This window comes from Ipomoea nil, unplaced genomic scaffold (genome assembly GCF_001879475.1).
Source record: "Ipomoea nil cultivar Tokyo-kokei standard unplaced genomic scaffold, Asagao_1.1 scaffold3195, whole genome shotgun sequence".
Taxonomy (NCBI): domain Eukaryota; kingdom Viridiplantae; phylum Streptophyta; class Magnoliopsida; order Solanales; family Convolvulaceae; genus Ipomoea; species Ipomoea nil.
This window is the reverse complement of record NW_017619623.1, coordinates 2,138,872-2,154,741: the sequence shown is the minus strand read 5'-3', so window position 1 is coordinate 2,154,741 and position 15,870 is coordinate 2,138,872. Positions and strand designations below refer to the sequence as shown.

General features: G+C 46.2%; 1 protein-coding gene across 1 annotated transcript; it reads right to left on the bottom strand.

Annotated features, from left to right (window-relative positions):
• Positions 1–11,067: 11,067 nt before the first annotated feature.
• Positions 11,068–13,962, bottom strand: LOC109168246. Its single transcript, XM_019317283.1, has one exon. It carries the CDS (start codon positions 13,960–13,962, stop codon positions 11,068–11,070), a length of 2,895 nt encoding a protein of 964 aa, XP_019172828.1.
• Positions 13,963–15,870: the final 1,908 nt, after the last annotated feature.

The following is a 15,870-nucleotide window of genomic DNA, read 5'->3' as shown; positions in this document are numbered from 1 at the left end:
GGTAGCAGACGCTTGAAACGGCGTCGTCTGATGCTTGCTTCTAACTGCCTTCAACGACTACTGCAACGGCGTCGTTTGGCCTTAAGTGTAACGGCTCTCTTCAACCGCTGATTCCCCTTTCCTTTCCTACGGTGTCGTTTTGGTCCCCGACTTTTCAGCTTTGTTTTTGCCATCAACAGATTTCTTTTCTATCTCTTCATCTGCTGGTTCTCTTGTTAGATCTAAATAGTCTAACTATAATAAACCATAGTATACGAGAAACCTGACCTCGTATGATAGCGGAAGCGTAGCCGTGTCGATCTCCAGCCATAGTTGATGTTCCTGTTGTGTTGCCTCTTAACGGTAGACTGTTAGCCATATTTTGCCTCAGACCTGACTCAGAACCCTAGATGGTGTATTGGTGTCTACTGAGCAGTCTGAGTACCGTAACTGAATGTGCTAACATCCAACATCCTGTATCTCATCAATCCAGGATTATATTAGGCACAGAGTTTGGTTGACTAACAACTACTAGTTATTAAGTCCAACCAGACCACTTAATAAGCCTAGTCAACTTGCATCACTTAATTAAGGCCCTAATATATAATATCAATATTATAAGGGAAAATCTTACATTCTCCCACTTGGTGCAAGTACTAGCACAACCTTCATCAAAGAACAAAACACACGAATCATAGTGACATGTCCTCTATTTAATCAGAGTAGTGTCCATTATGGTCACATGCATTTTAATTCTCCAACTTAGGTCCCTAATGAACAAACCCTATGTTTATTCTCGGTACCTTAAGGGATGTTTCTCAAAATACATTATGTGCACAACTGAAAGAGAAAACGCATCCAAATTGTACAAAAGAGTACACTGTATGATCTCTAAAACTTTATAAGCATGCCTTAAGTAGAGATCTCTTAATGTTAGCATAATGCTAACTGTATTCTATGACTTCTTTATAAGTTAACTTTAAGTACTATCTCTAACAGCTAAGAGCTTGGAGTTGACACGTCTGTCACTCCCACTCATCAAAAATAGCCAAAATATAGTCAAGTCACAGAAGCATTCCAATAACTTAGACAATAAACCAAAGGTCTAAGTCCATGAATTTGGAATCTTAATCATACACCATAACTTCCCAAATAACTTCAATGTTCATTTTAAATGAACTGAACATAATGAGTCTTACTTATATGCCCCACAAAATTGTTTTGAGCCTTACAAATCAAAATGGCCTAGGATCAATTTTGAAGAAACTAAAGACTCTATTAATCACTGAAGAATTTATTAAATGACAGTGCACCACAAGTTAAATGCTTTTGTTCTAATAAATTCCTTAATATTGTTGCAACATTTTCATAAATATGTTGTACAACCAAATGTTCAATAATTTGAACTTATGAATTTATATGAACAAATACAAGATTAATACTTGTGGAATATTTTGGACTTATTGTTTAACATACAATCCAATTTGGAATGTATGAATACAACAATTAAATCCAAAAACTTTAGTGGAGTATCTTAATGATCTTTTTCTAAATGATCACTCCCACTGATTAAAACATTCTTCAGCGAAATTAATAAAATGAACTTAATAATATACATACTCATAATTGATTTATTGACCAACTAACAAATGAAGACATAATTCCCCACCATTAGTTGGACATACTAAATAATAAATTTTGGTTCCAATTAAAGTCCAACTAAATAATGAAGATATATTTCCCCACCATAGTTGGCCATACTAAAAGAAACAAAATATATCTTTCAAAACCAAGATAGAATTTGGCTCAAAAGATACATTTTATCATTATTGGAATCCAAGAGGTACGTCAAATCACGTAACTTACTACAGTTAGTCCGTAGAACCGAGCAAGATTCGTGGATTAATTAATAGAAATGACTAAATTTTGGGAAGTGACTGAATACATGTTTTGCCAATGCAAACCATGAAACTTAGAATTATAATTGAGCTAAATTTATAATTTCTAAGAATTGTGACAAAATTATTATCTAATGGTTGAAGGATTTATTGACATAAAACTTGCATGTGGGCTAAAGTTTTAATTCTATTAAATCCATTTAAGAAACCCTTATGATAATATTTTTCACAATTACTAAAGAGGCAGAAGAATCTAGTGACATAAAACTTGCCTGTGGGCTAAAGTTTTACTCAATTAGATCCAACTGAAAAATTTTATTTATGATGAAACAATTTATCAAATGAGTTGAAGAATCAAATGATATAAAACTTGTTTGTAGGCTAAAGTTCTATTCAATAAGATTCATTACAACCCTTATGATAAAAACTTAATAAATCATGTTCCTTTTCTTAATCCCTGTGGGCAAATTAAGAAATATGATCTAAAGTTTACATCATAAAATTAAACTTCAATTAAACTTCATGATAGAATTGGAAATTATTTACAAATAACCATAAAGTAAATAAATTGATTTATTTCTATCATCACTGATAAAACTACTAGACTACATACCGATACATAATTGCCTGTGGGCTAAATTATGACCGTAGTCCAGTATTTCATCCTGATTAATTATACAAATATAACGAAATTGCCTGTGGGCTAAATTTCATCATATTACATACAATTAATCACAAATGATATGTCCAAAACTTTGTGTGATCAAAATAAACCGCTTAATATATAATTTTAACAGATTAAGGATGTTGTGGCTACTCCCAAACCAAACTAAAATTATAAGATCACTAGACAATTATCAATTCTTGCCTAAACTTTATGTGATTAAAACTTAGGTAACTGAATATGCCGTTGCTATTCATTAATTAACCAAGATTGAAAACTTAAGAGACTTCAGTAAATTAAAGATGTTTTGGCTATTCTTTAATGAACCGAAATCAAATCACATTGGCAAGGAATACTTAAAATTTTAACAAACAGATTATACCAGATTGTGATGGGAAAATCTAAATATACTCCAAGGAAAGGTGGTTAGAGACTAAGTCTCACTGAAAACCAATTCCTTAAATAGAGTATCAATTTAAGGAGACTAGTGGCTCAAGATGTTCTTAAGTCATGGCCATTAAGACTAGTATGTCTCCCTGATTCATATATACTTAATGTATAACTGTTTGGGGGTATGAACCTAAAACTGTAGGGTATACACCAGAAAACTGTAGGGTTCACCTATGATTAAAGCTTAAATGGTGAACTAAATTAGCGGACTAAACGTGCTTAAATTTAGGCACTACCGCAACTAAATTTATGCATAAGTCCAACTTAAATAGGAACTAATATAATTCAATCTCAAAGTATGCATTGCTAAAGGCATAATAAAATTTCATAATTTAAAAACATAATATTATGCGGTGGACAAATATGCATAAAATTAAGCATTAAATTCATATATTCCAAATAAACTGCATAACTTAAAACAATTTACAATATGAGATTTTAAAGTATAAACTTAATATTCAAACATCGATGAGTCCAAACCAAAAGAGACCCAACATTTTGAATAATAATGTACTGAATATATACTTTAAAATTTTTTTAAACGGTATACCCATGGTAAAATGTTTTAATGCATGAAGATCAAATTCATGAGAAATAACTGAATTTACAAATTTAAACAATATCAAACCAAAAGGATATGCTATCATTTGTAAATTAAAATCTCATAAACCCTAATTGCATAATTAAACTTAATATTATGTACTTAATGTGATCGAATGCATAAAACAATCTAGAAAGTATGAACCAACTAAAGAATATGAATTTATACCAAATATTCATACTTAACCAAACACGGGCAATCAGAACTAAAATCATAATTCCAATAACTAAATGAATTATGGAATTAATGGCAAAAGTCAATTTCCTAGAAAATATGTTTTTCCAAAATTACTAAATTGATTCAAAATCACTCTCCATATAACTCAGTTAATAATAATATTATTATTATTAATGGCAAAATTACAAACAATCAGAATAGCAATAAATTGCCATAATAATATTATCACATTAGGTAGGAGACTAAATATGGAAAAACAATGGTTAAAACTGCTAACATTTATAAACATTTTCGGATAAAATTTTGAAAGCTTAATAAAATTTGAAGTCTAAAAATCTTTAATGTCAAGAAAATTATTTTCTGACTGGAATATTGTTACATAAATTTATTTGGAAACAGTTCAAGGTGCATAACTGAATACCATAACAATATTAATGTCATCATTAATTAACTAATTATTAATAGCAATAAGTAACATTATAATCACTATTAACATTAGTAATGACAAACTAGAGTACGGTAATGCACTTTTAATGTTTTCATTTTTCTAAAGAAAAATATGTGACTAGTCCAAATTAGCGGTTAACTGTAACTGTAGCACTAATTATCAATAATAATCATAAAAGATAATTAATGGCTAACCTTAATGATGCAAACCGCATCTGCCCATTGCGCTAACAACGATCCAGAATTCTCCCAATCTTTACTGTCGGTGTCAACAAACTCGATGCAGCGTCTAATGGTACGTTCAAAAATTGATTGGTAGGACTTAATTACCAACATTAATAGTCAAGTAAAATGAAGCAAGTAATCATACCAATGTACCAAATATAGCAGATTACCATGAAATAATACTTATTATGAAAAGTAATAAACGAGATTAGCCCCTAAACTTAATAACAATAATTAATAATGCCAAATTTAACTTAATAAATGGCAAAATTCTAATCAAGGGATGCCAAATACTAATCTCAATTTTACCACATAATAATTAACCATGACCATTATGATACTTAGGGAGACTGAAGTTAAGGTAATAACCAAATTACCATTAAACAAACAATATACCAACTGTATTGCTTTTGCCATAAAATTAAAGAGTTAATATTATTATTAAGGCCCTGAAAAACTATTGATAGATTAAAATTTTAATCAACTTAAACAATAGTTATAGTTCTTAATGGCCAAAATAACAATTAAATCCTTAATGTCTCTAAACAGACCAAAACAATAATTATTGCACTTAATCACTCAAATTAGGCTCACAAACCTTAACGGCCCAAGTGAATTATAACATGGATGGAAAATGGTCTAATACTGAAGTAGACCCAAAACTTAATATCATTACCAACGATGAATACCAAAATATAGTAGTTAGTAATAATTAAAACTTAATAAACATGTTATAATCAAATAACAGTGCTACAATTATTATTTAAATATCAATCAAAATGATGGAATTCATACTTTAATGACCCAAGATAGGTCCCAAACAGCTTGTTCAAAATAGGTTCTAAAGTCCCAAAGGCACATAAAATTAAAATGTGCTCAAAATTAAGGGGAAACCAAACAAGCTGATTTAGTAGGTCATAATACCTAAAATTGACTTAAGGATCCAAAATTGAATGATATTTAATAATAAATTTATGAGTTAATAATATGCTAAATTAAAACTTAATATTTGCTCTAGAATGATAATTTAATAATTAATTAAGGAGAAATTAAATTAAACAATTGGCTAGTCAAAGCTCAAATAAGATGAAGGAAAAAACTGAAAGAAGCCCAATAAACTTAAAAGAGGCCTAAGAGTTTGTTTATATATAACATTAGACCAAGTCTGCCCAAAAAACTGACCCGGCCCAAATAATATATTCCATCATCTTCATCTTTATGCCTAGCCAGAAGCCTTACCTCATGCGGTGCCGACAGGAGAAGCGTGCACCGTTGTCCTCGTCCTCAGTGGCGATGTCGACAGCGATGGAAGGGAAAAAAAAAACAGGAAAACCCCTTTTTTTTTAATCGTCGTTGCTTCGCGATAGTCGGAAAATTCGGTCAGTTATCCGATCGCGGCCTCGTAGTGAAAACAGAAAATAATAAATCCAGCAACGTTAATTTCCAAAAAACACGACATATAATTTCATAACCCAAACGAACGTGTTTATTAATGCTGGGAAATAATTTTTCAACCATCCAAAATCATATACGAAAACACGATGTATATGAAAATTAACTTAATACTGTTTTTAGCAAAACAATCAACCAGGCAGAGATTATAAAGGCTCTGATACCAAATGTTAGATCTAAATAGTCTAACTATAATAAACCATAGTATACGAGAAACCTGGCCTCGTATGATAGCGGAAGCGTAGCCGTGTTGATCTCCAGCCATAGTTGATGTTCCTATTGTGTTGCTTCTTAACGGTAGACCGTTAGCCATATTTTGCCTCAGACCTGACTCAGAACCCTAGATGGTGTATTGGTGTCTACTGAGCAGTCTGAGTACCGTAACTGAATGTGCTAACATCCAACATCCTGTATCCCATCAATCCAGGATTATATTAGGCACAGAGTTTGGTTGACTAACAACTACTAGTTATTAATTCCAACTAGACCACTTAATAAGCCTAGTAAACTTGCACCACTTAATTAAGGCCCTAATATATAATATCAATATATATTATAAGGGAAAATCTTACATCTCTACCTTCTTTCCTCTCTTCATTGGCATTGACACAAGCTTGCAGGGTCGTTACAACATGATAGGGCGGCTGGGTCGATTGCCAGAAGTGTGCGCGCGACCAAGTTGGAGGCAACATAGCGATGCTAACTGCCGATCGGGAACTGATCAACGCAGCACCCAGTGCTCTCCTGGCCCGCTACAGCCACCATGGTTGCTCCGTGATGGTGTTTTTCAGTCCCTCAGCCGGCTGGTTTTGCGCACAAACTACAAAGGTTGGCAGCCGGAGGAGCGCATGTGAGTCTGCACGGGAAGCTGAGTTTGGACGACACTGCATATTCAATTCCTGCTTCTCTGAATACTGATTTCCATGCTGATGGATTTAATTAACCCGGGGTAGACCCGAATCACTAAAACCGATAAGTAAATGGATCGGAAAGATATGTGTCGTGGGGACAACTTTGTATTGATAGTAATTGTAGCCGGGTTACAAGGTAAATGTTGTAATAAAATAGTAGATGTCCCTAGACAAGACACTAATTAATCCTTTTATACTAGCCAAGACTCCCAACCGCCCCCCTATTCTCGCGTTGACCGGATCCGTGCGAGTGCCCGGGGCCATATTATGCCTCCAGGCCCACGTAGGCCTTGCCCGAGGCCGTAGGCCGAGGCCTTGGTCGGCCTCATCCGGGGCCACCCTAGGCTTTCGCACCGGCCTTCCCGGGTCAGTTCGCCCGAGCCCATACTTAATATATCCATCATCAGTCCCCCACTCTCCGAGTTGCGAGTCGTCGTCAACAAAGGAGAGTAGCCTGAGTCGAAGGTTGAGCCCAAGCCCACAGGGCATTGTCCGTGCCGCACCCCCGGGCACCCACGTATGTTTCCGTCGCGCTCGGGACTTCTGACTCCCCGGGACACCCACGAGTCTTGGATTCCCCCCATCCATTAATGCCTAGGAAAACCCACATGTCACTCCCATCAACTCCCATCAACTTTCCCATTTCCCCAAGTTTGACTTTTCCTCTTCTTATCTTCTTATCCCATTTTCAAAATTCAAACTTTCCAACTACCCCAAAATCTACTCCAATCTTCTCTCCATTTTCCTTACAACCTTCTTCCTCTCCATCTCTCACACTCCTCACTCACCACTCCTACACTCCCTCTCCCCCGCCGGCCCGCCTTCCTCCGTCTCCTCGCCACGCCGCCGTCCCCGCGCCATACCAACATCCTCTCCGCGGCCCTCCGGCTTCCCCAAGCTTCACAACTTCTCCAAACACCCACTCCTCTTTTCCCCCTCTCTCCCTACTTAAACTCTCTCCATCTTCCACCGCCCGCTCCACTCTCTCTCTACCCGCCGGCCTCGCCCTATTCCCGTGCTACACCGGCGACCGCCCCCCGGCTCCCCGGGTCTCCCCACTTTCCTCCATCTAGCTCCGGCTTCCTCCCCGTATGTCCGCCGAGTTCGACGCCGCCGAGTTTGATGCCATCGATTTTAGCGACCTCTTCGTGACTTTAGGCGATACCGATCCCTCCATGAACCTTGAGGAGGACCTTTCCCCCCCCCCTACGGCAACCGAGGCCCACACCGGCCTCCCCAATGACACCCCGGTCGAGGCTCGCCCTCTCCAAGCCGTGCCCGGGGCTACCGCCACCTCCACTCGTAAGTTCACTCGTTTCGAACTTGACCCCACTATTCCCCGTTCCGTGCGTCCTTATATTACCGAGGAGGACCTGGACCTCGTGCGGTTGTACGTGGGACCCGGCGTGGAGGTCCTCGCCCCCCTCCCGTACGAGAATGTCACCGAGCCCCCGGAGGGCCGATTCTTTGGCGTCCACGTTCTTTCTCTAGCCTCGGGCCTACGATTCCCTCTCCACCCCTTCGTGGTCGAGTTGTTGAACCTCCATAGGGCCCCTCCGGGACAACTAGTCCCCCACTCTCACTCCATACCAATAGCATTCCTTCTCCGTTGTGAGGACGTCGGGGTCGCGCCCTCCCTCGATCTTTTCCACTATACTTTTTAAAGCCGGAAACTCCTCGGGGGTTAAAAGTAAAGGTTTCATGGCTTTCGCGGCCCGAGCCGGTATGAAAATTTTCAAAGACCCCAAAACTGTTGAATGGAAATCCAAGTTCGTTTATCTCTCCGTAGGCCCCGAGCTCCCTTTCAATGCCCACGTGTGGAACACCCATTTCCTTAAATATTCCACCCCTCCGGGCACCCCTTCCTTAGTTGCTAGCGCCAACAAAATCATAGGAGACAAGAAAGAGCTTAGGATGGAGGCCTTGATGACCCCGGAGAGGTTAGCCGCCTTGGGCTTCGTAGGTGGGGCTTCGCCTTCCCGGGCGTTATCGGTCTCCCGGAGCCAATCGGGGCACGAGGCCGCCACTTCGGGGCATACCGAGGCCTCCTCGGACGAGGTTGAGGCCAAGGGTCATTATGGGGTCCCCTCGGGCGAAGCCTTGGCCGAGGGGCCGGAGGACCATGAGCCCGTCTTCTCTGCCACCGAGTCCGAGATTGAGGTCGCCCCGTCCGAGGTCGAGGTTGTCCTGCCCGAGGTCGAGGTTGACGTCGAGCTCCGCCCCGTCGTGCCAGGAGGTCACTCTCGTCCCCTCTTTCTCGTCCTTATATATATATATATATATATATATATATATATATATATATATATATATATATATATATATATATATATATATATATATATATATATATATATATATATATATATATATATATATATATATATATATATATATATATGTACATATATATATATATATATACATATACATATATATGTACATATATATATATATACATATACATATATATATATATATATAATATATATATATATATATATATACATATATATATATATATGTATATATATATCCAGCTATATGTCTCCTACTTTTCTTTTTATATCAAAAACTGTTGTATCTGACAAACGCTTTCTGCCTGCAGGTGGGTCCTCCACGATGGTTTCTCGCGGGGAACTGATACGCCGTGATGCCGCCGCCCGAAGTCCTGCATCCAAGAGACAGAGAGTCGCCCCCGAGGGGACCAGCCGTGCCCCTCGGGTGCCACCTGCCAACACACGAGCTAGGACTCGAGTTACCGTTCCTACCGGCGTCGTGGCTACTTCCGCGCCTCCCGCTTCTGCCCCTCCCAGCGGGTTGGCCTCCATCTCCCTTGGCGAGGCGGCTCGCCTTCGGGACACAGTCTTAGGCATGCTTGGGCCTGGCGCGACGGAGTCCTTTCGGGCAGATGGGTTGCCCCCCATACTTCGTGATAGTCTCTCGGTACTCCCCGTTTCTTGAATTTCATGCATTTACTTCGAATGTTTGCACATCTCTTACCCCCTTTTTTCAAGGTGTTTCTCCGCAGCTCTGTAGCACTTGAGGAGGTCGAGTTCGCGAAGGCGCAGGCGCAGGAGGCCCATCAACAGGCCGATGACTTAAGGAAGGCTCTAGAGGCCAAGCAGGAGGAGTGCCGCAAGATAGCATAGGACTTCGATGCTGCCAAGAAAAAACACTCGGAGGAGATCATCCGCGCCGTTCGCAGCTACAAGAGATCTGATGGCTTTCGTCGTGACGTGAAGGCCTATGCCGACGAGCATTCGGAGGCCCTGGTGACCGCTTGGTTGGCTACGGCCCCGGGCCAGGAGAGGTTAGCAGAGGAGGGTGTGTTCTCCTATAACTTGGGATGCTACTCGACGCAGCGCAATATCTATGCCCTTCTCCGTCAGCGAGATGAGGGCTTTACCCCCGAGACTTGGGGGCTACCCGCTGAGTTGGCGGACCCCGAGGCCGAGGAGCGGGACCCGGACCCTCGGGAGGAGGCACGGGTAGAGATCGATGTCAACCTGGACCCCTCTCACACACAGACATCCTCCCCGGTGGCTGGTTCTTCCCGCGACGGGGTCGCCCCTAAAGCTTTGGAGGCGGAACACCCAGCAGCGGCTCACCAGGAGGGCGCCCCGTAGAGAGTCGTAGATGCAGGCCCTTAACTCTTTGTTTTGCTATGTATTTTGGGTTTCTGGACTTTATGTATGGAACTGTTAGATTATGATCTGCCTTGCTTCGAATACCTTTCCGCGTTTGCTCATTTTATTATCAGGCCTCCTTAGGGCAGCCGTCGGCTTCAAGTCACCGGACTTGGGCCGCTAAGCTCTTCCGTCGGTGTTGGTATGCGAGGTCGGGCCTCGTGCCTCCTTAGGGTAGCCCTCGGCCCCAAGTCACCGGACTTGGGCCGCTAAGCTCTTCCGTCGGAGTTGGTACGCGAGGTCGGGCCTCGTGCCTCCTTAGGGTAGCCGTCGGCCCCAAGTCACCGGACTTGGGCCGCTAAGCTTTCCATCAGAGTTGGTACGCGAGGTTGGGCCTCGTGCCTCCTTAAGGTAGCCTTTGGCCCTGAGTCACCGCACTTGGGTCGTCAGGCTCCTCTATCGTGCTTGGTGCGTGAGGTCAGTTCCCATGTCCCCCTGGGGTTAATCGGAGGGGTTGTACGGATGTACTCACCCCCCTATGAGCGAGATGAGTCCTTGGCGAAGTATTATTGCGTTTTATTGAAATCAGAAAGGGGCGGGTCTCCTTACAGGAAAAGAAACAAAACGGAAATCATCACTGAAAGTACTTGAGCAGGTGCTCAGAGTTCCACACCCTATCTATCGTCTTGACTTTCGGAGTTTTGAGTTTATAGCTGCCGGGACGGACCACGGCTGTGACTATGTACGGGCCCTCCCATCTCTTAGCGAACTTGCCTCCCTCGAGGGGCTGACTTGCTTCGCGCCTCCTCAGAACGTAGTCGCCGGCCTGGAAATAACGGGGTCGGACTCGCTTGTCATGGTAGGCTTTGGCCTGGCGCTGGTAGTTTTCGGCGCGGGTGGCCGCAGTCTCCCTCTTCTCGTCGATAAGGTGGAGCTCGATCTTGTGGTTGTCCTCGTTCATGTCGGGGTCGTACACCTGGGCCCGATAGGGGGGTATGGCGACCTCTACGGGGGCCCGGGCTTCAAAGCCGTAAGATAATGAGAATGGAGTCTCCTCGGTGGCCCTCCTCGGGGTGGTGCGGTAGGTCCAGAGGACGACATCCAACTCCTCCACCCATGCGCCCTTGGCTGATTCTAGATTCTTCTGGAGCCCATCCACAATAGTGCGGTTGACATTTTCGACTTGGTCGTTGGCCTGGGGATAGGAGACGGCTACACGGGTATGCGTTATGTGCCATTGGGCACAAAACTCACTGAACTCCTTTCTCTCGAACTGGCGCCCGTTGTCCGTGATGATATGCATTGGGACCCCAAAGCGACACAGGATGTTCTTGTAGATGAACTGTTTGCACCGGGCACTTGTGATGCTGGCTAGGGGTTCGGCTTCTACCCACTTAGTGAAGTAGTCCACTGCTACTATCAGGTACTTCCTCTTGCCCGATCCCATCGGGAGGGCCCCGACCAGGTCGACCCCCCACCGGGAGAACGGGATGACTGAACTGATCGGGGTGTAGTTAGTGGCTAGGCGACCTGGGCCAACCTGGAATTGTTGACAGGTTGGGCAGCTCCTTGCATAGTCCGCGCACTCCTTGGCCATCCGGGGCCAAAAGTAGCCCTGTAAGATGGCCCTCCGGGTCATGGTGTAGGCCCCCTGGTGGGCGGAGCAGGTACCCTCGTGGATTTCCTCCATGACTGCCCTTGCTTCCTCGGGGCACAGGCAGCGCAACAAGGTGCCGTTGTAGGATCGCTTGTAGAGTGTGTCCCCGATGAGTAGGTAGGTTGGGGCCCTCCGTTGAACGAGCTTGGTTTCTGCTTCATCGGGGGACAGGGCGCGCGACTCTTTGTACACTTTGAGGTGGTCCAGCCAGCAGGCGGGACAAACCTGCGCGGGAAGGACGGGGTAGGCCTCGAGGCTAGACCTCGCGAGGTCCTCCACCCGGGCGATCTTGGAGACATGTTCGGGGGTCCCTTGTCCGAGTTTGGAGAGTATGTCCGCGTCCGTGTTCTGTTCCCTTGGCACTTGCAGGACTTCGTGGTGGACTAGTTGTACCAAGAGTTGTAACACTACGTCACGGTACCTCCTCATCCTGTCCTCGTTGGCCTCAAACTCCCCCGTAACTTGCCCTACCACGAGCCTGGAATCACATCTTATCTTCAGCTTCTCGGCCCTCATACTCAGCGCGAGCCGGAGACCCCCGAGAAGGGCCTCGTACTCGGCCTCGTTGTTTGACAATTTGAAGTGGAAACGGAGCGTGTAGTAGGCCCTGAAACCCTCGGGGGTTACGAGGACGACCCCACCCCCGCACCCCTTGACACTCGAGGACCCGTCGGTTGATAGGGTCCACCACTCCTCTTCCTCGCTTCGGGCCTGCTCGATGGCCTCCCGGGCGGTGCACTCGACTATGAAATCTGCAAGTGCTTGTCCTTTTATAGCAGGTCTTGGCTTGAACTGGATGTTGTACTGGCTTAAGCGCATAGACCACCTTACCAACCTGCTGGCCGACCCCGAGGCCCTTAACACCGACTCCAGGGGCTGGTTTGTTAAGACATGAATGGGGTGCGCCTGAAAATAGTGATTGAGTTTCTTTGCGGTTACGTCAACTGCGAATATGGCTTTCTCGGTGGGAGAGTACCTGAGCTCGGCTCCCCGGAGGGCACGACTCGTATAGTAGACGGGGCGTTGCACACCCTCGTCATCCCGGACCAGCACGGAGCTGATTGCGGCTTGTGATATACCCAAGTACAGGTACAAGGTCTCCCCTCTCACGAGTTTGGCGAGCAGGGGTAACGACATCATGTAGGCCTTGAGGTCGTCGAAGGTCTTCTGGCACTCGGGGGACCACTCGAACCCCGAACTCTTCTTGAGGACCGTGAAGAAGGGCAAGGACTTCTTGGCCGACCTCGAGAGGAACCGGCTGAGGGCCGCTAGCCTACCGTTCAGGCGTTGGACCTGCCGGAGGGACCGCGGAGGCTCCATTTCCAGGATGGCCCTCACCTTGTCGGGGTTGGGCTCAATGCCCATCTTGGAGACCATATAGCCCAGGAACTTACCCCCGTGCACCCCGAAAGTGCATTTCTTGGGATTCAACCTTAAATCATAACGCTGCATAATGGAGAATACCTCGTCTAGGTCGTTGACGTGGGTATCGGCCTCTGCACTTTTGACTATCATGTCGTCCACATAGGCCTCCATGTTGCGGGCGAGGACCTGCTTGAAGACCTTGGCGACCATCCTGGTGTAGGTGGCCCCGGAGTTTTTGAGCCCAAAGGCCATGACTCTATAGCAGAAGACCCCTTCCGGGGTTGTGAAAGCCGTCTTCTCCTCGTTGTCCTCGTGCATGGAGATCTGGTAGTACCCCCAGAAGGCGTCCAGGAAACTCATGAGGGCGCAGCCGGCCGTTTCATCCACCAGCTGATCGATATTTGGTAACGGAAAGGGGTCCATGGGCAGGCTTTGTTGAGGTCGGTGTAGTCTACGCACATCCTCCAGGTGGGAGGTTTGGGGGCGAGGACCACATTGGCCAGCCATTTGGGGTATAGGACCCGGGGGGCCGTAGGGGGGGGGGGGGGGGCGAATGAGGTCCTGGTGGAAGGCGCCAGATCTAAGGTTGCTTCTAAAGATGGGTATGGCCGCCTTGTCGTCAAAATTGGAGACCCCTATCGACTCCTTCTTCCACTTGTCGAGGAAGTCGACCAGGGACTCCGAACTCCTTTGTTTCAAAAACATAAGTCAGCGAACTGCTTCTTTTTTCGCATATGGCCAGCGAAGTAAGACAGGAAGCGTCTCGTGAGGGTGGCGAAGGTCGAGATGGATCCTTCCGGCAGGGACTCGCACCAGTCCTATGCGTGGCCGTCTAGGGTCGAGAGGAGGCCTCGGCACATGATAGCGTCGCTGGCCCTAGTCATTAGCATGGCAGCTCGGTACCTGTTCAGGTGTTCACGCGGGTCAGTCGTCCCGGAGTATGCTTGGATGGTGGGGAAACGGAAGTTCGCGGGGAGGGGTTCCTCCATGATGTCCCGCGTGAACGGGGCGGTCAGGACGTCCAGAGGCTCTGGGGACCCGTTCCTGTCATTGATTTGCTTCTGAATTTCGTCCATCCGCCTGCGGAGTTGCTCGACCTCCCCGCGATGGGAGCTCGGAGCTCGACCATTCGACGGAGCTCGACCATTCGACGGAGCTCGACCATTCGACGGAGCTCGACCATTCGACTCTCCCGATCGCTCGACCCGGGAGTGTTGCTCTTGCCGCGCCGGGGCACGGGGCCCCTGGCTTGGCGATCGTCTCGCCTGCAACGACTCCTGTCGCGGCGGGGCTCGGGGCCTCCTGCTGGGCGAGTTTCGAGAACATGACCCTGCGGCGGGCAGCCCGGTGGCGGCGGGCCTTGGCCACAACCTGTCCTGGGCGGACACGCGGATGCCCAACCTCTCCAGGGCGGGCCTGGCTGGGGCTAACCTCCCTCGAACTCTCTCACCATCTTGATGTTGATCCAGGCGGATGCTGCCTCCCCCCCACCCCCCCCCCCCCCCCCGCCTGTCCGAGGGCCGGGGCGAGTTGACCTCCCCTTCCGTCTGGGCGACATGGGCGCGGGGTGGCCGGCTCGGGCCGCTACGCCCCCTTGTGGGGGCCGGAGGCGAAGTCGGGGCTCTTTGGGCGGCCTCCGGGCCGCCCGGAATACCTTCCTGGAGCCGCCGTGCAAGGCGGTTCAATGTCGCTGAAGCTTGTTGGAAGGCGGCCGCCCCTTCCCGGAAGAAGGCAGGATCCGGGGAAGGGCGAGCGGCCACCGCGCCGTTGCAGTGGTTGTTGAGGCGATCTCTGAGGCCACCCCTAGTAGGGGAGGCACGGGTGTTACGGGAGCCGCGAGAGTTGGACCTCGACCTTGCCATCGTGGGATATGGAGCACGCTCGAGCTTGTACGTCAACTCTCAACAAGAGCACCAATGGTGGATTTAATTAACCCGGGGTAGACCCGAATCACTAAACCCGATAAGTAAATGGATCGGAAAGATATGTGTCGCGGGGACAACTTTGTATTGATAGTAATTGTAGCCGGGTTACAAGGTAAATGTTGTAATAAAATAGTAGATGTCCCTAGACAAGACACTAATTAATCCTTTTATACTAGCCAAGACTCCCAACCGCCCCCCTATTCTCGCGGGGCAGTTGGATCACACGTTGACCGGATCCGTGCTAGTGCCCGGGGCCATATTATGCCTCCAGGCCCACGTAGGCCTCGCCCGAGACCGTAGGCCGAGGCCTTGGTCGGCCTCATCCGGGGCCGCCCTAGGCCTTCGCGCCGGCCTTCCCGGGTCGGTTCTCCCCGAGCCCATACTTAATATATCCATCATATGCAAAGGTAGGCCCAAACTTTGTATATACATGGACTCTTGAAATTGATTGAATTGTTACTGCCTTCCACGTGCCCCTAGTTGCGACGTA